Here is a 21770-nt window from a genome sequence, read left to right on the forward strand (position 1 = left end):
TGAGTTCGTATAACATCTGATGGGTGGTGGATAGGTGAGAGACCCGGAACATTTATTTCCTCTGTTTCCTTACCTTCACGGAGCTTCTGCTCGCTCTGCTCTCTCTAGCTCTCAGCATTGACGCTCTTCGTGTGCTTCGCTACTCATTATCCTGTGTCGTAACATGGGGGCTCGGATCGACCGCATTCGCCATGGCGGGCCAGCCAACAAGCCTGGTTACACATTCTACCCAGTCCTGATCATCGGCGCCGGCGAGTCTGGCATTGCTATGGGCTGCAGACTGCGGCAGGTTCTGGGGTTCGATCAATTCCGCATCTTTGAGCGCAGGTCTGCCTTGGGAGGGACATGGCATACCAATCAGTATCCCGGAATTGCTTGCGATGTGTAAGTCTTTGGCCCTTTCCGTGTCCTTGCTCTATGGGAATGGGTTGCGTTTGAAAGATTCTGACGGTCCCTCGATCGACGAGAACCACAGCCCGGCTATCCTATACTCGTTCTCCTTCGCCCAGAACCCTCACTGGACGTCCTTGTTCCCCTCGGGGCCCGAGATCATCCAGTACCTCTACGACGTATGCGAAAAGTTCGAGATCCTGGATAAGATCCAGCTCGACACCTCGGTCAAGGCGGTGCGTTGGATTGACGACGTCGAAGAGTGGGAAGTCGAGCTTGAACATCTCGCGCCGGGAGTTGGCGACTTGTCTACCCGTGAAAGGCGGGCGCTGGAGGCAGGGAGCGGACCTAATTCCAAGACGGTCCTGCGCACAGAGATTGTGCGGGCAAAGGTGGTCTGCAGCGCCGTGGGCGGGCTGGTCGAACCAAAACCACCCCTCGAAGTCCCTGGGATTGACACGTTTGAAGGCGACATCGTCCACACTGCGCGCTGGGACCCCGACCTCAATATCCGGGGCAAAGACGTCATTGTCATTGGCACCGGTTGTTCAGCTGCCCAGGTCCTGCCTCAGCTCGTCAAGCCCGAACACGGCGCCAAACATGTCACCCAGCTGATGCGCTCGCCGCCGTGGGCCGTGCAATTCCTCCCTAACGAAGCGCAGGAGTTCTGGAAGAAATGGATCCCGTTCCTGTCCACATACATTCCGGGTTTCCAGAACGGCCTGCGCAAGTTGATGTTCGCCATGCTCGAGCTCGAGTTCGTCGAGCTGTTTACACCCAGCGAGGCCGCGAGGCAGCGACGGAAGAAGAAGGCCAAGGAGCTCCTGGCCTACCTCCACAAGACGGTGCCGGAGGAGTACCACGAGATCCTGACGCCGGACTACGAAGTCTTCTGCAAGAGACGCATCGTGGATGACGGGTGGTTCCAGTCCCTCTCCCTGCCCAACGTGGAGATCACCACGCTGCCCATCACGTCTATTCAGCCGCGGTCGGTGACCCTGGGCCCTGGCCGCCTATACCCGCCCATGTCCAAGACGGATTCCAAAGCGCCCACAGAGCAGCGTACGGTGCCGGCCGACGTCATTATCATGGCCAACGGCTACGAGACCAACCAGTGGCTGCACCCGTTGGACGTGACGGGCCGGCAGGGGCGGTCGCTGTACAAGACGTGGGACGAGCGCGGCGGCGCCCAAGCGTACCTGGGCACCGCGATGGACGGGTTCCCCAACTTCTTCATGATCTTCGGCCCCAACACGGCGACGGGCCACAGCTCGGTGATCCTGGCGAGCGAGAACATGGTCAACTACTCGCTCAAGTTTATCGGGCCTGTCCTGTGCGGCGATGTCTCTACCGTCGAGGTCAAGGAGAGCGCCGAGCGCAAGTGGACGGCGGACCTGCAGCGCGAACTGCGCAAGAGCGTCTTCATGTCCGGCGGATGCGTCAACTGGTACAACGATGCCGCCACGGGTTGGAACGCCACCGTCTACCCGCGCACCCAGGTCGACTTCACCCTCCGCTGCATGTTCCCCGTCTGGCGCCACTGGGACCTCAAGTACACCACCAAGGGCCGCGTCAAGCTCGCCGCCTCCCGCGCCCTTAGGCTCGCCGGCCTCGCCGGCCTCGTCGGCCTCGTCTGGTCCATCGTCTTCACCCGCAAGCACGGCCTGCAGAGGACAAAGGACATCGTCCGCGAGCTGCTCAGAACAGGTGTGCAAGGCTTTCGAGCCGTACTGCTCAGGTTGAGATAGACAGATAGATAAATACTGCGTGGGCTTTCGTAAAGACATTGACGGGTCTGCGGAATACATACATAAATAAAGGTCAATACGCGCCTATTCACGGAATAAATCTATAGATCAAAATCAGCGACGTCTTCCCTCTTGCTCTCTTCCTCTCAATGAATGCTAAGCAGACAGGCCATCTGGTGCAAACTATAGGACGCTCAAAGCTACACCCAGAAACCAAACATTCTAAACCAAACATTCATCTATTAGTTTCATCTGAACTTCCCTTCTCCGATATCCCAAGGACACGGGAGACCTAGCAGAGAAAGTCATATGCGCATGCTCGCTTGCTCTATCTCTATATACAAAGCCCCATTTTGGGATCAAAGTTGTCCATGTGGACAGCCAAGATGATACACTCGGAATAAGTCCCAAACTCGCAACGTGCTTTTTGTGCCTGAACTCCTCCAATGCTCTCACACAATAATGTATCAGGAGAGACTCCCCTTCTTTGCCGGATCAAACAACACCGCAACAATCTCGTCGAGAATTGTAAAGACAAGATGCTGATTGAGTCGGGCGTTGTTCATGGTGGCCGTAATTCTTCGAGCAGCAGCTTGCGCATTGGCTCTTCCCACCACATTGCCAGCTAAATCGGGGATCAGAGTGGCCAACATCAGAGCTGCTTCAGACTTTGACTTCTTCTTCTCTGCGCCCGTTCGTGGTTTGGCTTCTCTCAGCTTGCCACCGCCGGGCCACATGGTTTCCTTCATCATGTCAATGTACTTGAGCAGTGACTCCTCTTGAACAAAGCCTGCAAAGATTTCGCGAATTTTGCGCTCAACCGTGCCTCCGAGCAGTTGATGGAGGACCACAATCACGGCACGACCACGAAGCCAGTTGTTGCCTCGATTCAACTCAAACGTTTCGAGAAATATGTCACAGATTGGTTTCACAAAGGGTTCCAGTTCTTTGTCCTCAAAAGCTGCCAACTCGGCCTCGGCCTCGGCCACCGGCCCAGGCTCCAGAGGCACAATGTCAGCCTGGTTCATTCCCAACTGATTTGTGGCAGCCGATATCAGGTTCTGTCCGGCTACCGAGAGTTGATCCAGGACCGACACATTACCCAGGAATTCGTCCATGCCCTCAGTGACAGAATTATAAATCCGGGTCACGATATCTTGTGCATTAGATTCTTTACTCGTGTCCTGGTGCGACTTGATGCTTGATTGTGAGAGAAACGAGCGCAGTTCTCTGCTGCGACATACATCTGGCATTTGGAGTAATTGCTGCAAATAATGTTCAAGTGCAAGACGTCGATTCTGCAGGAACTGCTTTTGGAGTTTCATAACAACCCTTCTTCTGGGAAATTCAAGATTCCTCGTGGAAGGATATCTGCGTCGTAGTCGTTGATGCAATTCATGAAATTCGGAATACCGTCGAGGAATTGCCCACGCTGCGGCTGGCATTTGATCACCAGCCTGCCTCTGAACTTCAATAACGTACAAGGCAAATTCTCGCCCGTCGTCTTCTTTTCCCACCACAACAGACTTGATGGAGATGCTGGATCGACCGTACAAACTGTTGTCGCTTTCTTGGACAATGTATTGCTGACGTTGAAGTTCTTTCCGGCGGATTTCCCTCTGAAGACTTGATTTGGATTTGTTCAGAATACGCAGCTCGGCGACGTTGTTTGTTAGTTCTGCCTTGCGCGTCAATGTGTCCACCACCGATTCCTGGGCTACTAGGCGCTCTATGTCGTTGTTAAGAGCTGTGATCGCTTCGGCAAGACCGAGATCTCCTGGCGCAGCCTCGTGGATCTCATCTTCGTCCACGCCGTCTCCTTTATTGTCGTCATTGTCGACATATTCATCTTCGATGAACTTTTCTTCGTCAGGAAATAGGTCGTTGTCGGTGAACACACCTATACGAGAGGAGGTATTGACAAGTCCAAGTGTTGCCAGGCTGGGTTTGGGTTTATTGGCCTGTTCGCCGCTGGGGATGTCAAGGGAGCTTCGCGGTGAGTCAAAGTTCTTCGAAGATTTGGTCACGGATACCGGGGAGCCAAACAGGGTATCGTCGTCGTAGCCCATTGTTTCGTCCATCGGACTGTCTGTCATGATGTTGTTCATTGCTGCCTCCATATTCTCGATGACTTGACGCTGATCCAAGGAATCACCATTCAGAGACTCGTGTCCAAGGCTGTTAGTGGAATGTGCCAATGGGTCAGTGTCGTAACCATCATCGAACAGGGGTGTGGAACCGCTAGACCGTTTGGCAAGATCTCCATCCTCAAACAATTTGGAGGAGGCCAAGCTTCGAACATCTGACGACGACACCGCAGCTCGCCTTAGATCCTTATTTCGTATGGCGAGTTGCGAACTGCTTCTCGTCATAGCCTGGGTCGGAGCTCTGGTCGTCTCTGCCCCAACCTGCCCGTTTCCCTCCGCAAGGTTACCCGTACTCTGCTGGCGAGGACGTGCGGCGGCCGCTTCGGCAGAAGCTAGAAATTTGTAGTAGAGATCAGATTTTCTAAAGTTTGGCAGGTGCCGTGTTTCTAGCTCTTCCAACACGGCCGACTGAGCGGCCAAGATGGCAGTTCTGGCGGCTCGATATTGTTGAGGAGTTGCTTTCCGACCAGCGGCCAGGAATGCCTTGATAGCGTCCCTGGATTCTTGTGGGATGTTCAGTTCTTCTTTCAACATGTATTTTTCACTAATTTGAGCAATGTCCATACGATCTGCATCAGTCCAACTTTGTTGAATGCCGGGGTTTAACTCATCCCCAAAATCGTCCTCGAGAGGGTTGCGGAAGCCGTCGACCACCACCCAAAACTGGACCAAAGACATACGATTCTGACGATCCATATACTCCATGAAATATGACAACCCGGAGGCAGTGTGCATAATCTCCACCATGGTCCACTCGCGAGGTTTTGAGGCTGGAATGGGGCGAGACTCAAGCTGCGGTACCGCCGCCAGCGGGACGGGTCCAGTTTGAGTGAGCTTTGCAATCTTTTGGTCCAATACGCGTTTGGCCATTTCCAACCTTCGCAGATAAACGGGATCCTGACCTTCGACAAGGCTCTCGCGCTGAATCTGGCTAACGACGGAGTTTCGAAATCGCCGAGCATCCGACAGGTTCTTGGTTTTGCGAATGGCTCTAACAAATCGCTCAAAGGCGCGCTCGCTGTCATTGGGAGCTAAACGGGGCAACTCCTGGCCGGGTTTATGTCTTGGGACTGGAGATGCGTGCTGATCCAAGGCAGCTCTCATTCTGCGCACTGTCTTTCGATCTTGTAACGCAGTACGCCCATATGCTTCAATAATTTGGTTCCACGTATCCGGATCGGAAAGTAGCTGCATGATTGGAAACAGCACGGCGCCAGCGACAATCTCCTTCACGAGCACCAGAGTAGCGCGACTGCCCATCATGCTCGGGGACAAAAGGTCCGGTAAAATACGGACCAAGATTTTCCGGAGATGTTCTTGCTGCACGGTCTTTGTGTCTGAGTAAGTAAGGGCCGCCGCAGGGTGTAGCTTGCCATCCTTGTACTTGGCTGCGATAGCCAATTCCAGTTCCTCTGATTCGGTGACATTGCGGTTCAGGCTGCGACCTCGAACAGCTCGCTCGGCCTGATCAAAGTCCCGCAGGTGTGCAGTGATCAAGGGTACAATTTTGGACACGAGGATATTGACAATGTCCTCGGCGAGAATCCGGTCTCGAATCTCCACCAACGCGGCGCGAATGTTCCTGTCCACCTCATTGATAAAAGTCGGACTCTTGGAGATGTTCTGGTACCAGGAGGCAACGAAGTCGCGAAGCGCAAGACCAATGAGGGCCTCGAGGGCTTGGGAGACCACAAACGATTGGTCGTAGAGTTGTAGGGGTTGGTACTGTTGGGAGACTCGGAGGACTGATAATTCGGGATCCCACCTCGGGGGAAGAAGGAAGGCAGGGGATACATTGGGAGGTGAGGACAGCGTCTGACATGCCGGGCGCGACCGAGAGACACTCAAGGTTGCTGCAAGCAGAGTTACAAGAGTGACCAGGGAGCCAAGTGTGAAAGCGTAGCCCAGAAAGCGCAAGACTGGAAGGGCGCGGACTGCAAGACCCCAAGCGATGAACGCTGCAATGGCGGCAGACAAGACATGTCTTTGGGTGAGGTTCATTCTTGATCTCGAGACCAAGTCATGTTTGAAGAATCGGTATGGCTCCGCAGCCCGCCCGGTGGGGTGGAAGACGACAGCCTGACATTTACACCATCTCACGGGGCAGTCGGGAGGTGGGGAATGGAGAGGACATGACGAGGATATTCTGCTGGCAGAGATCAAGCCGGGCTGTGAGCATCAGAGCTGAAGAGAAGATCAGAGCAAGAAACAATCAATATTATACGAGGTGTGACATAGATGGGGGATGGTGGTGATTAGCAAGGTGCCCAACTAGCGCAGCCTGGGCTGGAAAGATGGAATGGTGGAAGTCGCGATCGTCACACCTTCCCAATTAATGGCGGAGAATCGTGGTCACCTGCGGTCACCTGCGGCGACCGCCGTGCACCACCTTGCAGCATCCAACCCGCCTAATGCATGATCTGCTCTTCCATCTCTTCTACTGGTTACTTCCCCACGCCCCGTCGGCTTCTTTGGATCTCTTCTTGTGTGCAAGGGGAGGATGGTGAGTCAAAATCTTGTTGTTATTGCTTCTGCGACATGCAGAGGTAGCGTCCAGATGTCTCAGCCAATATTTTCCCATGCAGCCATGCTTCACTCGTGCCCGAGATGGATCCCGAGATCCAGGAACTCTTCCCCTTCGCAGTGGCCGACTACCTTCAGACTCGCTTACCCTTACCATCACTTGCCTGAGACACATCTTGAGCCTGGTAATTCGTTCTTCGCGTCGCGGCTCGAGGTTCCGAATCCACAATGCATGTCTCCTACCCTTGCTGGCTCCTGTTTGTAAAAGATATCTCAAGGATCCCTGGCAGAAATCATCACCGATCCTAAGATTCTCGCATGGGCTGTTAACTGTGGAGGGGACCATCCAGTTTCCTCCGTCCCGTTGTCGATGTTTCCACCTGCAGCCGGTGATGCCCAAGAGCTTGCATTAGACAAGTGTGATATCGAGGAGTCGTGCGCGTGATTGAGCCAGAGCACAAAGAACACCGCAACCTGGTGCTGGAGTTTGATGGTGTGTGGGCTGCTTCCCCTTCTGGACCGTCATCTTCCTATCCCGGGCAGCTGGCTGCAGAAAGAAGATCTTGGACGGTCACCGCTAACAGCTTGCAAAGGCAATTCCTCGTATTGCACACATCGTTCTGTCCTATTTTTCAGCTGGCAATAGTCGGTGCGTCCAGGAACGGCTGCCACAATGCTCAGTTGAGCAAGGATTATTGTACGGTAGCACAAGACAGCCGAATAGTTTTTTACATCCACGATGCGCTGGTTGCCTTGGACGTCTGACTGTCTCCACATGAGGCATCTTTGATCCTGCAGAGCATGCATGAAGTCGAATCGCCACCAAACGAGCACGGGCGACCGCTAAGTCGATGCCTTGGACTGCCAATGGCCCCGAGCAAGGCGTCGCGGATAGCCTTAGCATGCGCTTGATGTCGGAGCCGTAATGGGATTGCCAAACAAGTTTCTTGATTGCACAAGGGTACCGCTCTTCACCAAGTCAGTCACACGGGAGGGACCATCCCGATCGGGGCCCAACAAGTGGTGGACACAGCGCCTAAATCCTCCAGATCGATAGTATCCACATGACGCTAGGCACCGCCACACGGTCCAGAAGCAACCATTTTAGGTACAAAAGGAGGGCGCCACAATGTCCCCTCCATCCGCCCTCCCCCCCGTGGCATTGCTGCTTGTTCCTGCGACTTGAGGGGACTTCCCAGACGGCAGAGAGCGGAGAAGTCGTCCTTACAAAGTAGTACTCGCTCCGCGTGGGTTGACGGAACATTGGTCGACCTCGAAGCTTAATGGCTGTTCAGACTTCATCACAACTTCGGATTCAGCCTCCGTAACACAGGCAACATCTGGTGGCGCACACCTCTGTCCCTTGTCATCGATGCTGACCCGGCCATTCCCAATGCCTAGGTCTGGCGTGCGTCGAAATGCTTCTGAGGCCTTGCCGACATCCTCCACGACGCACAGGTCAGGCGGTCATTCAGACACACTGAGCCCCTTGGAACCAAAATCTCTCATGCTGCAAGCCATCGCTTACCCATGACCACCTGTCAGAGACTTCCCGTTGATTGCCTTCCGGGCGTTCCACTACGAACAAAACAAGGTCATAAAAATTGTCGATTATGCAAGTGCCATCATCAAAGCGGTGAATCCACCGACAATCCATATGCGAGAACGGGGACCGACACCCCAGTCACTCAAACCGGGTGCGTTGGGTGCCATGCCTGATAAACTCCCTCTACACGTTGCAATGGGATTTTCTTTTGCATGTACGCTGTACGTAGTCGAAACTCCAGTCCGGCACCACCGCAAAGGGTGACATGGCTACAGGGCGAACAAGGTGGGTCGAGTCGACACGCGAGCAACAAGCAAGCACGAATACACGCTCCTGAGTATGAATGACACGCTGGTATTGCCAGCCACAGACCCTGCTCAATGACATGGACTATCCAGCAGAAAGAGAGCCTTCGGGGAGAACTGTGCGGATCCCACAATGGCGCCTTTCGCTTCTGCGTGCAAAGACCGCGACCATGGCTCAATGCCGGAAAGTTTTCGACCTAAAAGCCACCCATCCAATGCAGGAAATGTTTCCAAACAGGCTGCGGTCTTATAACACCCTGCAACGGCTTACTCCGTGTTGTGGTATCTGGTCCACCAGCTGGGACAACAAAGCAATTACCCCCCCAAGTATTTGCCGCATCTGTTATTTGTGGAGATGCGCAAGACAACAGGGAGTCTTCAACCCTCCAGCAGCCGTGCGTCCCGCTTTCGGCGTCGACTCGCAAGGGGGTGGTTGATCAGAGACTGCAACCCTCCAAAACAGGTCGATCTTTTGAGAAATCACCCAACTTTCAGTGTCCATGTTGAAAGTTTGCAAAGACGTTGGTTGAGGAAGGGCTTAGAGAACACCCACATACCAGCAATCGGAATTGTGCCTTTCCACTGGGGTTCTTTGCCGGACAGGTCTGGGCTGAGGAGCTTTTAGCCCGAGGCCCTAAGAAACCCTACTCCTAGGATTGCCAGCAAGCCCCTGGTTACAGCCAACCACCCTGGAAACGCGGAACTGCAGGCTGCCCCTTCCGGGGAATCCAGCTTCCCCGTCGAACGGTGCAAACAGGCACCCCCCAGCTTCGAAAGCCCACAAATGGTCCTATCGTGGATGGTTGACAGCACGCTGGATGGACCGTTGAATAATATCACCAGGGCTTCTCGTTCGTCAGCCTTCGAGTACCGAGTAGAGCACGAGAGCTGGGAAAACGAGTCTGGGAAGAGTTTCTTCGCCCTTGCGACGCTGCACTCTGAGCGAACACCCGAACCTCCGAAGCCTGAGCGGCTTGCCTTTGGGGTGAGACGCCCCTTGTCAAGCCGTTCGCGTTACGCACTCCCTCGTCCCCATGTGCTCTTCCTTGGGCTTCAAGCCTTTGGACAGGGCTAGTCTTGCCTGAGTTAGGTGGTGCAACCGAGCTTGAACCGCCTTCGATTCCTGAAGCTCGTTGACGAAAGAACCTTCCGGGGCGTGTCTCACTGGGGCCGTGGGACTCAAACCTGTTCTCTGCAAATCTCAAACTCCCCGTTGGCTTGCATCTCTGGCCCCTCTCCCGCTTTTGTCTTGCCAGGAAACACACAAGCCGACAAAAATCGAGGCAATCCTCCCCTGCTCCCCAGGGCTTGCGGAGACATGCTCCCGCAATGCTATTCTCGGCTAATAGATCATTCCATCATGCCGCCCATCAAGGAATCATTCGTCTGGAAAATGTGACCGAACGGTCAACGATGAGCCCTTCGATGCAGAGCTAGGGCGGGTAACCCTGGACCATCTGCCCCCCTCAAGGGTGTGGCCCATGCTCTCTCAGACACCCCGGTCAACGACTATGCCACTCTCTGACCACTACTGTTGCTATCTTGTTCTTATCCAAGACCACTTGTCCTTTCTCCTCCCACAAAATCCACACACCCTTTTCATCATGCAGGCCGCAGTAGTGCTCGATGTCAAGCAGACGGCTCGCTTGCGGACTGCTACCCTCCACCATTGGCCGCTTCGCCTGTTCGTCCTGGCTTTCGAGCGTCTTGCTCACACGCACCTCTCCTTCTCCGTGCCTGCACCAGCACCGCGCCGCCGATCTGCAAGCCGGACCTCCACCGCCTGTGTCGCTCAGCTGACCCAAGATCGTGCTGCACTTCTCGAGTCGTGCTTCTCCTTTCCCCTGCTTTCTTACTGCTCCTGGATGAGTTGGGAGAGCCGGCGTGAGCTAGCTGTGCGAGTCCACTGGCCGCATTCGATGTATCAATAATGTGTTCCACACTGTATCGACTGCATCTGGTGGGCCCCGGGATGACTCCCCCCTCCCTCCAAAAGGCCAACGGCACCAACGGGACATTGACGAGCGAGGCTGACTGCCTTCGCGTCGGCAGAGTGGCGAGGTGACACAGCGCCAGGGACCGACGCCCTGCCCTTGTCCCGGTGCGTCGCTCATCTCTGTCAATCGCTCGCCTTGCAGACTTGCTAACGAGCGCACCGCACTTTTTGAGATATCCAGCTTGCCAGATCCATTGCCGCGAGCCTGGCACGCTGGCTGTCTCTTCCTTGTCCGTCTTCCCTTGAGTGCGGTCTCGTCAAGGTCTATCGGCCCAGGGAAGTTTGGGTGGTTCCGCTCCCTGGCGAGCCCAGACATACGCACCTCTCTCAAACGGGCAGCGCTAACCCGATAACTAGGGGAAAGAAATAGACAAGGCCACATGGGTCGAGCTGCAGAGGCGCAAAGCTGGCACGCAAGTTTTAACCATCCCATTCCCCACAACGATCACAGAGCATCCGGTCCTTTGCGTAGAAAGGCAACCAATTCCTCACCCTTCATCTACACCGGGCTATCCTCTTACCTCTGCTCTGGTTCTCCTAGGATGTCTTCGTCTATTTAGTTCCCTTCGTCTCTGTCTCTGTCCGGCTGGGCTAGTCAATTGCAGTATGGCTGTTGAATGAGTCTTTCCCTCACTCTGGGGTTGGATTCTTACGTTTGCGCAACCATCAGCCTGCCGGGACATGATTGGCTTGTCCGTCATTTTGCCCAACTAAACAGGCTTACGACCTGTTTATATTGACAGGGTGGACTCGCAGAGTAGAGTGCTGTCTTTCCAGCTTCACCTGAACGTCACCTAGACTTGACCTGTTGAGAGCTTGTGGTGGCCGCGGACGCTTTCTCTGCCTGTTTGGTAGCACAGAAAGACATCTCAGTTTACCGTCACGCCCCCAGGGTGATATCGACTCACTACCGGATGGTGACTGCCCCTTGCTCTTGCCCCTCGACACGGTATTCACCTCCAGGCAGTGACGCCTCGAGGGACCCTCATAAAAATCCGCCAGCCATGCTTGTTCTCCAACAGAATGCCCTCAGACCAACCTGGCGAAACCCAATAAGCAACAAGAATTCCTTGTCAGCCAACCTCAATCCTGTTCTCTTGCCTTGCGCTTGCCCTGGTAAACATCATTCTCAAGGAATAGCTCTATCATGACTGATTTCACTCAAGAACTCGATCCCTTCAAGAACGACACAATGTCAGACTTCGTGAACGGCTCCAGTCCGGACAGTGCTTCACCCACGACCTCTAACCCCTCCGAGAACCATACAGACCTTGACCCGTCCGACGACCTTCATACGAATGGATCTGCAATCCCCACCAACGGTATCGGCCGTTCTATCAGTTCAGAAGTCCATACCGCTCTCGAGCCCTATGATCACCCGGGCTCAGATCACGTCATTCAGTTGTCCAGTATCGAGCACTGCATGCCTAGGTCGTACATCCGCATCTGTTTTGCGTATCGCTTACCGAGCTCCGAAGCACTCCCAGAGGTGGTGGAGAAGTTAAATCGCTTCGTTCGGAAGACTGTCGACGCGAAGCCATATCTGAGTGGATATGTGGTGGCCGTGGACAATCCAGGAAATCGGGTGGGTGCAGTCGAGATCCGATTTTCCGATACGGATTTCCTCGAATATCCCAACGTCAGTGTACGTCGATTCACCTGCGAAGAGTTCCCGTATACTTATGACGAGATCTGCGAAAGAGGCCTACCACCCAGCGTCATCAAGCCTGAGCTGGTCTCCGCGTTGGGCGAGTCTGCAGACGAGCACCGGGCTCCCGTTTTCAGAGTCCAGGCAAATGTGGTGGAAGGCGGCATCATTGTGTCTGTCTACCTCCACCACTGCATCTCTGATGGCACCGGCTTTGGCTTGCTCGCCTCAGGCAGTGTGTTGGACGATGAATACACGTTTGACCGTCACTTGGATACTCGCGGTCACGATATCCCGAGTCTGTCGATGAGACTGGACGCGTTCGCTACTCGCATGAGTATTGTCAGAAGGGAGCTGTCCTACCCATTCGCCAATCAGATCACTAATCGGGAGCTGAAGTGGAAAACGGCCCACCCGATACCTACAGACGATGAACCCATCAAACCTCGGGCTCGTGGCTGCGTTTTTGCCTTTCCCTCGAGCAAGCTGGAGGAGCTGAAGCAAGGGCTCCAGGCTCACGCCGATGGCGCGTTCGTGACACAACATGACGCTTTGCTGGCTCTGGTCTGGCATGGAATGACAAAGGCTAGAATCCCTTCTGTGCCAGATGTCACAACCTCGAAGCTTCTTATTCCCGTTGATATCCGCAGAAAGCTGAAGAAGCCGCTTTCAGAGTCCTACTTCGGAGCCGCGGTCGATTTTGCCTCTGTGCAACTGCCCCTCCGCCGCTTGGCGGACAATGGTGTATCGTCGATGACTGAGACGGCATTGGCAGTCCGCAAGGCCATCAACTGCGTCGACGAGCCCTATATTCGACAAGCGATTGCTTTGGCAACGTATCCAAATCCGAAGATCGACATCCGAGATTTGCAAGCGAGCAACATGGACCGGACGAATGGGGCAGATATGTACATCACGAGCTGGATGAAGCTCAATTTCTACGATTCGACGTTTGAAATGGGCCTCGGTCGGCCAGACTGGGTGCGGAAGCCCTGGAGTAAGGATCCTGGCTCCTGCATCATCTTACCATACGATGACCGGAAGGATCAACTTGAGGCGGTCATACAGCTGGCAGAAGCAGATATGGCTCGTTTGCTGGAAGACGCAGATTTCATGGGATATGTGACCAGATGGATAGAATGATATTGCTCAATGTTGGCAGCACGTTTTCTTTACGGCGCAAGGAACAAAAAAAAGGAATCCGTGGAGTTGCGAAGTGTGTAGGTTTGCAACCTGGGACTGGGACTTGGGGGAGGGGACTCGAAAAGCATTGTGAGTGACGACATGGGTTTTTAAGCAAGGGAGATCCGGAAGGACATCACCACTTACCTGGCAGGCTGGGAAGGCTGGAAAATCCCATAATGGAAGGCAAAGAACGGGAAGGGCGAGCAATGTACAACTACTCTCAAGCGTGCAACGCATCGATCATCGACTGGCGGGAGATGGAGCTGGCAGATGGAACAAGGGGCGACTATTTGAACTAGGATGACCAAGACTGTTTCCGGCTGGAGAATCAACGTATTTCCTTGACATGGATAAGAGAATTCTTAGATCGTCTCATCTGACTTGTAGTAGGCCGGGGGCTGAGGTGCGCAAAAAGGAGGTACAGGTTGGTGGCGATAAGTATCACGTGCTCTCGCGTTCGGGTAGAACGTTGCTCCGGGGTGCTCAAGCTGCACGTAAACCCACCAGACGCGTCGAGGCGTCATACACCCACAGCAACACGCGATTTCTCTTCGGCCACCTCGTCCACAGTACCCTACTTCCCACATAGCAACCGACTTCTCGACCCTCGTCGCTTTATGCTCGTTGACTTTGCACACCCGCTGCGCTTGAGAAGACCATCATGACGCAAATTGAGAGTACTGATGCCCCTCAGGATGAGTACGAGGACATGCCAGGAGGCCCTGGAGCACCCATACCAATTTCTCAGTTGGTGGTAAGCTTCCTCAGCAATCTGATTTTCCGCTTTCCAGAAGACTGAGTCGTTCTTTTAGGGCGTTGCAGGTCTGACTGAAAGAGACATCAAACTGGTCACCGAAGGCGGCTATCACACGGTCGAGTCGATTGCATACACGTAATTGCCAACCTCATAAACAGACTGTGGCCGAGCTCACCAGTCTATACAGGCCGCGCAGACAATTAGAACAAATCAAAGGCATATCAGAGGCAAAGGCCTCAAAACTCTTGAATGAAGGTTTGGAGGCAATCACACCTTTGACGATCTGCGCTGATGTGTGACAGCAATGAAACTGGTGCCCATGGGCTTTACCACCGCCACCGAGATGCATGCCCGAAGAAGCGATCTGATCTCGATAACCACTGGTTCGAAGAACCTCGACCGACTTCTCGGTGGTGGCATTGAGACGGGCTCCATCACCGAAATCTTTGGCGAGTTCCGCACTGGAAAGAGTCAGATTTGTCACACAATGGCGGTTACATGCCAGTTACCCTTTGATATGGGTGGCGGAGAAGGCAAATGTTTATACATCGACACCGAAGGCACCTTCCGACCTATTCGTCTGCTGTCCGTTGCACAGCGATACGGTCTCGAAGGGGAAGAAGTCCTGGACAATGTTGCCTACGCTCGGGCATACAATTCTGAGCACCAGCTGCAGCTGCTCCAGCAAGCGTCACAGATGATGTGTGAAACCCGGTTTTCGTTGCTGATTGTTGATTCGGCGACTTCGTTGTACCGAACAGATTATAACGGCCGAGGAGAACTCTCATCACGACAATCGCACATGGCGAAATTCCTACGCACGCTACAAAGACTTGCGGACGAGTTTGGCATCGCAGTGGTCATCACCAATCAAGTAGTTGCACAAGTGGACGGCGGCCCCAGCGCCATGTTCAACCCAGACCCGAAGAAGCCCATCGGCGGCAACATTATAGCACATGCAAGCACTACCAGGCTGAGCTTGAAAAAGGGTCGAGGCGAAACTCGGATCTGCAAGATCTACGACAGTCCATGCTTGCCAGAGAGCGACACTTTGTTTGCCATTTATGACAGTGGAATTGGCGATCCCCAGCCCAAGGACGACAAGGAGTGAGTGGGGGGGGGGGGGGGGGAAGTATATCATATCCACGACTGAAGATTCATGCATCGAGCAAGTGGCTTTATGTGAAACATTGTTAGCAGTGGCGCAACGGATGTCTTCTAGGTACATGAAATTGTCAGAACGAGCACTGAAAGGGGGGGGTTCGGGGTCACCCAGGAGGTCATGGACTTGTTAGCTGACTGGGCACAAGTTCCGATCTCCTTCAGAATACGAGGTACAACCACCAGCTGAAAAGGTCAAACAGGCATGCGTCAGGGTCAAAGTTAAGCATTGTGGCTGATGCCTATCATGGTGGCTAGAGCGAATGAGAGACGAGGCACGCATGGTGGATGCTGGCTAATGAGCCTTGAATTTCAGGTTTTGGGAGGGAATGTGACCTGTCAGAGCACGTCTGTAGCAAGTGCCAGCCTATGGCGGAATAGATCGACAGAGAAGAATTATGCTGGTAGTACTAAACACAGAGTATTTGCTATCTACAAGACATCGGATATGCAAGTTATACGAGGTACCGAGTACATGCTAAAGACATTGTACCTACTTCGCTACACATTCACCCAATAGTCGAAGCAAATGTCCGAAAGCCAGTTCAGCCAGGGGCGGGCGGGAGCCAGCTGGAGCAGTTCGCCAACGAGACCCACTGATGGATGGGATGGCGTTGCTGTGGGTGATTGCCTGTGGCTGGTCAGTAAGGCCTAGTGGTGCCGAGGGAACCCGTTCTCCAATCCACCCGGGGCTGAGGCCCACGCCTATACCACAGTGGGCAGAGCACTGTAGAGTAGGGTGGTGTGCACGAGTACAGCCTGGGCGTGAACCCCTTGGCGTCATCATACATGACCCAGCTAAAGCGCAGTCCGGAGTACCTACCCAGTACGAATACAAACAATTATAATGCGTCTGACCAAGCCCTCCACGCCTCTCACAACCTTGGGACCGATCGACTGCATTGTGAAATCCACGAGGGACACATCAGATTGCATCGCTAGCACATCTGGCCCCCTCGTGAAACTACTATTTCCTGGCCCGTATCCTTCTGAAATCTCCCCTCTCCTTCGGAATTTATTTTGAGCTGTGGTCGCTGTAAACAACTTCCTCTCCTTGATTTCGCTTCTATTCTCTCGACCCGCATTCTTCTTCCCTGTGTTACTACTATTACTCCCTAGAGCTTGGCTCTCCTCTTTACGTTGACACTTTACTCGGGTATTGAACGTACTGAAGGAACGCCTCTAGCCTCTCGCCAACGGGCACAGTGAGCTGCCGATTCAATTATTAGTCGCAAACAAGCTGGTATTGCTGGACAGCGGACCTGTTACCCTCAATGGAAGGTGAGCTTCGTTCCCCTCGACCCCAGCTAACCTGCATATCTGGCTAACAATGACTGCTGCCAGCGCACCCAGACGGAAACACGGACGGAGGCCAGTCCCTGCGCACCGCAGAGTCGCGGGATGGCCACGGGACCGGGCCCGAAATCACCAATTCCAGCTCCGACTTCGAAGTCCTTTGTGGCCCTCTGCTGAATTACCAACGTATGAGCGATGAAGGGCCCTCGAATGTGTTCTGGCACGGCTCCGTCCTCCTCGTCACGACCCCCAACAACAATACTCCGGAGCTAGAACTGAAGAGCCTGGGAGCGCTGGAATCTGGCACAAAGTTGAAGTCTTTGCCGTCGCAATCGGTACAGGGTTTGAAGCTTTACTCGGATCCGGATAAGACATTCTGGCGGTTCAGCCTCAGGGTACCTCTAGTCGAGGCCGAAGCAAAATGGCAGTACTCAATCCCAAACATGCAATTCCTCACCGATGTTTCCAAGGAACCGTCCAGGCAGTTTGTAGTGCCTTCTGCCACGCAATCGATGCGCATCATGTTCCACTCCTGCAATGGATTCTCGGTCGGGACGGATGAAGATTTCTGGTCAGGTAAGTGTTTTTGGACCGAGTATGAGGGATAATGCACGAGTACGCTGACAGGAATCATCTAGGACCTGTCTTGTGGAATGACGTCCTGCGCACTCATGCGCAGCGCCCTTTCCATGTTATGATTGGCGGAGGTGATCAGATTTACAACGATTCGATCCGGGTCAAGGGCCCATTGAAGGAGTGGACGTCCATTTCCAATCCTAAGAAGAGGCGAGAATACCCTTTCGGTGGGGACCTCAGGGAGCAATGCGACAAATACTACTTTGAGAATTACATCCGATGGTATTCCACAGAACCTTTCGCCTCGGCCAATTCTCAGATCGCCCAGATCAATATTTGGGACGACCACGACATCATTGACGGGTTCGGTTCCTACACCGACCATTTCATGAGATGTGCTGTCTTCCGTGGCCTCGGTGGTGTCAGTTTCAAGTACTATTGCTTGTTCCAGCATCACACTGCCCCACCTGTCTCAACGTTCACCACGGATGCGCCCAAGACCATGGGTGCTAATGCCAATGGTACGGCAGGAGTTGATCCGCGTCAACTGAACAATACGTATGTGTACAAGAGGACAGCAGACGACCCAAGTTGGATTGTTGGCAAACGCCCTGGTCCGTACGTTGAGGAACGATCGAGAAACCTGTACATGCGCCTGGGTCGCCGCATCGCTTTCTGTGGCATTGACGCGAGAACGGAACGAACAAGAAAACAAGTCAATTATCCAGACACGTACGACCTGATCTTTGAGAGACTGGAGAAGGAGTTTAGGGAAGCGCATGGAGAAATAAAGCACCTGATTCTCCTCCTTGGTGTGCCCATCGCATATCCCCGGCTGGCATGGCTAGAAAACATCCTGACATCGCCCTTGATTGCCCCGGTTCGCTTGCTGAATAAGAGGTTTGGCTTCGCCGGAGGCTTTTTCAACTCGTTCGATGGCTCTGTTGATCTCCTGGATGACCTGGACGACCACTACACGGCGCGCCACCACAAGACCGAACGGCGCGAGTTGGTTCTTCGATTACAGAAACTCTCTGCAGACTTCTCTGTTCGAGTCACTATCCTCGGAGGAGACGTACACCTTGCAGCATTAGGTCGCTTCTATTCGAACCCTGCGGATAACATGGATCCAATCGAAGATCCGCGATACATGGCGAACATTATCTCCAGTGCTATCACTAACAAACCACCTCCTCGAGCTGTGGCGAACTTGCTAGCGCGGAGAAATAAAATCCACCACTTGAGGGATGGAAATACCGATGAGACACTCCTCAAGATGTTCAACAAACAACCAGGGGGCGTGATGAAAGGTGCCGACTGGAATCAATGCACGATGCCAAGCAGAAATTACGCATGTATCACTGAAGTTGCCGATGATGAAGACTCGCAGCCTGCAAATGGTACCGCTAATGGCTCCGCGTATCCGCCATCGATCTCACCTGCGGTGAGTACAACGGGCAAGAAGGGCAAATCTCGTCCACACACGAATAAGGGTGCGCCCGACGGACACGGATACCTCCATGCCGGTGAGGAAGGGGCGGGAACAACACATCTAGCTGCAGATGGTATCAGCTCAGAGGCTGTCGGCCCGCAACTGAGGGGGGGCCTAAATGTGGCAATCAAGGTCGAGATTGACAACCAAGACCGAGAGGGGAGAACCGAGGGATATGGGATGAGCAGTAAGACGATACCCTTTTGTCATACGCGCTGACAAGCCTACTAACGTCTTTGATAATAGTTCCGAAGCTCACGATCAGGACTACACCTCGGACGCCAGAAACACAAACATGAACACTGCCCACGCCGGCGGTGGTATTCGCTCTTTTGGCCACATTTCGACTATTCGATCTTCAAAAAATCATTCAGTTCTCAATACCCCTATTATTACTAAACGCTATTTCTATTCGCGGCCTCGAAGAGGGTTCATGGTTGAAGAGCACCACCACCAGCACGAATCCAGCACTTCGCAGACCGAGCTTACAGTGTACACGCTGTGATGTGGGGTAAAGATGCCACAGAACAGTTTCGACACCAGTCGCAAAGTTTATGGGGTGTGGAAGATGGGTTGAGACCTTTGTCATCGACTTGGTCTTCATGACCAGCCCGACAATGGGAAAGAGCGAGGTCCCACAGCGGGGGAAGAAGGGCAGCGCTATGCTAGTGGGAGGGATTTGTGCGTCTCTACCCACTATGTTTCTCCTATGTTCACCAGGAGATGATCGAAGAGATAAGAGGAGAGAGGAGAGAAAAGGGGAGGATAATGTAATGTACTAGTACAGATGAGAGAGACAGGTGAAGCTTGTGCCTGATACCCTGTGCCTTAGTGCCTTGTGCCCTCTGCGCTGGATACGGAGCTGTAGGGACGAACGAGTCCTTCTGACCACGGCTCGTGCAAACGCGCAAACATCCCTGTAAGTGTCTGACTGTCCGTTCACCTTGCCCATTGAAAAAGGACCCCAGCGTGTGCCGTATCCGTAAATCCTGCCCATGACCCCCCGTAGGAAGAGAACGACGTGGTGGTCGTGGTAATGTTTATGACAGGACTCGTTCTTTTTTTTTCTTTCTTGGGAGGTAGTAGCAAGATCATCTTCATCCCTTCTTATCCCATCCCCCATATGACCTCCACGATATGACGTGAACTCAGATCCTGACATGATCCTACACCCTCGACTCGTACATGTGATTCAGGGTGCCGCTCCTCTTCAACCCCATGCCGTTGGCGTAGACATTGTCCTTTTTCTTGCCGTTGTTTGCTCCCGCCGACGACGGATGCTTGGGCGGTATCGGCGGCGGCAGGGGCCCGACACCGCTGGCCCAGCGACGCTTGCGGTCCTCGTCCTCGTCACGCCGTCGCGCCTCCGCGGCGTCCCGCTCGCGCTGTTTCGCGGCTTCGGCCTCCTCGGCGCGGAAGACGAGGCGGGGGCCCGAGATTGTGACGGTGGAGAGTTCGACCACGCCGTTGACGGGTTTCTTGGAGGACGGTGAGTTGTCATTACCACCGCCGGCACCGCCAAAGTCCACCCCGGCGCCCATCATCCGCACGTGCTGTCCGCGCACCAGCTCGGCGCGCATCCACTCCCGGCGCGCGCACTCGACCAGCCCCGCCGCCAGGGCGAACATGGCCCACTGCAGAAAGTCCTTGACCGTGGCGAGCGTGCCCAGCATGTTTGCCAGGTCGCGGTCGCCCGTGTCGCGGAACCGCGACTGCGGACACCACCGCGCCACGCGGCCCTGGTGGCCCGCGAGGATGGGCGCGAGCTCGCACGACGTGCACAGCACGCTCTGGGCGAACCACGTGAGCGTGTTCAGCACCGAGACGCACAGGATGAAAAACGTCGTCGTCACCGCGTACCCGGCGTCGTAGGGCCGGGGGCTGGCCGTTCGCGATAGTCTTGGAGATAATGATGAGGTGGTGCGTCCGTTAGGGTAGGGTGGGCAGGGCAGGCCGTTGAGTTGTAATGCCGCCAAATGGGAGACCGTGTATAGCAGGGAGATGAAGGGGATGGTGCCCACGTAGAATACTAGAGGTCTAACAAGGGGGTTTTGGGTCAGCCATACATCCAAAAGAGGTATCATGTCCAGGGGCGACTTTTCTTTCCCGATCCCTCTCTGATAGCGAAGAGGACATTGGCAGAGAGATAATCACTTACAGCCAGTTGCCCGCCCCCGGAACCATCTCATGTGACCATGCCGCATATTTCGACGAGGCTATGAGAATGATGATGGCCAAGATCAAGGAACATATGAGCAGGATGACTTGGACCGCTCGAGTCTGCATCGTTGCATTGGGCGTGGTTGTGCTTTTCGATGCCGATCTTGGATCTTGGATCTCGGGCCTGGTTGCCGACTCGAACGAAGGGGATTCTGAAAAGGACGAAAATGCCCAGCTATTGGAGAGAGAACGAACGAGTAGCGTCCTGTACCACGAACGGAGGTGTCGACGTCGATTGTTTTCTGAGTAAAGAAGAGATCGATATCACACAAAAAGGGCTTTGAAAGAATGGAAAAAGACAGAATATCTGATAGCGTCCAGCGCTCAGCGCCAGCGCCTTCGAAAAGAAAGGAAAGCGAGAATTTGAAAAACCCACAGAGAAAAAGAGAAAGGGAATGGATTTGGGTCAGTCCACCTTTGTATATGATAACGAGAGTATAGGAAAGGAAAAAAACGACAAGCCTACCCACCTGGGGGGAGATGCTGGAGACAAAGAGCAAACGAGAGATTGGCGAAGAAGGCTACTGAAAGAAGAGGAGTGAGTCCCCAAGTCTGCTACAATTGCCCGGACGACAGGGTATCCGAGAGTGGTGTCCTAGTGGTGTCCTCCTGGTCAAAGAGCCGCAGACCCATGCTCGGCGGGTAGATTCAGATCAAGATCGTGTGGAAGGGGGTGACAGATTAGGCATGTCCAAACTCTCATGACGTGACAGTATCGACGACGGCAGGCCGTTTGGGCCACAGTATAACATGATCTTCGCCGCTCAGGAGATCCCAGCC

The 21770-nt window shown here is 54.0% G+C and overlaps 6 protein-coding genes across 6 annotated transcripts; 4 read left to right on the plus strand and 2 right to left on the minus strand.

Moving 5' to 3' along the window:
- Nucleotides 1-163: 163 nt before the first annotated feature.
- AYO20_10015 (hypothetical protein) lies at nt 164-2138 on the plus strand (the record flags this gene model as incomplete). The annotated part of the gene is made up of 2 exons (XM_022648279.1): nt 164-384; nt 476-2138. The coding sequence occupies 2 exons, from the start codon at nt 164-166 to the stop codon at nt 2136-2138; spliced, it is 1884 nt and encodes a 627-aa protein (XP_022495716.1).
- A 467-nt stretch (nt 2139-2605) lies between these two features.
- On the minus strand, nt 2606-6286 carry AYO20_10016 (hypothetical protein; the record flags this gene model as incomplete). The annotated part of the gene is made up of 1 exon (XM_022648280.1): nt 2606-6286. The coding sequence occupies one exon, from the start codon at nt 6284-6286 to the stop codon at nt 2606-2608; it is 3681 nt and encodes a 1226-aa protein (XP_022495717.1).
- A 5516-nt stretch (nt 6287-11802) lies between these two features.
- Nucleotides 11803-13446, plus strand: AYO20_10017 (hypothetical protein; the record flags this gene model as incomplete). The annotated part of the gene is made up of 1 exon (XM_022648281.1): nt 11803-13446. The coding sequence occupies one exon, from the start codon at nt 11803-11805 to the stop codon at nt 13444-13446; it is 1644 nt and encodes a 547-aa protein (XP_022495718.1).
- A 703-nt stretch (nt 13447-14149) lies between these two features.
- AYO20_10018 (DNA repair protein rhp51) lies at nt 14150-15356 on the plus strand (the record flags this gene model as incomplete). The annotated part of the gene is made up of 4 exons (XM_022648282.1): nt 14150-14242; nt 14301-14380; nt 14433-14500; nt 14548-15356. 4 exons carry the CDS (start codon nt 14150-14152, stop codon nt 15354-15356), a joined length of 1050 nt encoding a protein of 349 aa, XP_022495719.1.
- Nucleotides 15357-16680: 1324 nt separating this feature from the next.
- Nucleotides 16681-19275, plus strand: AYO20_10019 (hypothetical protein; the record flags this gene model as incomplete). The annotated part of the gene is made up of 4 exons (XM_022648283.1): nt 16681-16687; nt 16751-17278; nt 17341-18957; nt 19025-19275. 4 exons carry the CDS (start codon nt 16681-16683, stop codon nt 19273-19275), a joined length of 2403 nt encoding a protein of 800 aa, XP_022495720.1.
- Nucleotides 19276-19936: 661 nt separating this feature from the next.
- On the minus strand, nt 19937-21056 carry AYO20_10020 (hypothetical protein; the record flags this gene model as incomplete). Its single annotated transcript, XM_022648284.1, has 2 exons — nt 19937-20807; nt 20929-21056. 2 exons carry the CDS (start codon nt 21054-21056, stop codon nt 19937-19939), a joined length of 999 nt encoding a protein of 332 aa, XP_022495721.1.
- Nucleotides 21057-21770: the final 714 nt, after the last annotated feature.

This window comes from Fonsecaea nubica, assembly GCF_001646965.1.
Source record: "Fonsecaea nubica strain CBS 269.64 chromosome Unknown Scaff101, whole genome shotgun sequence".
NCBI lineage: Eukaryota > Fungi > Ascomycota > Eurotiomycetes > Chaetothyriales > Herpotrichiellaceae > Fonsecaea > Fonsecaea nubica.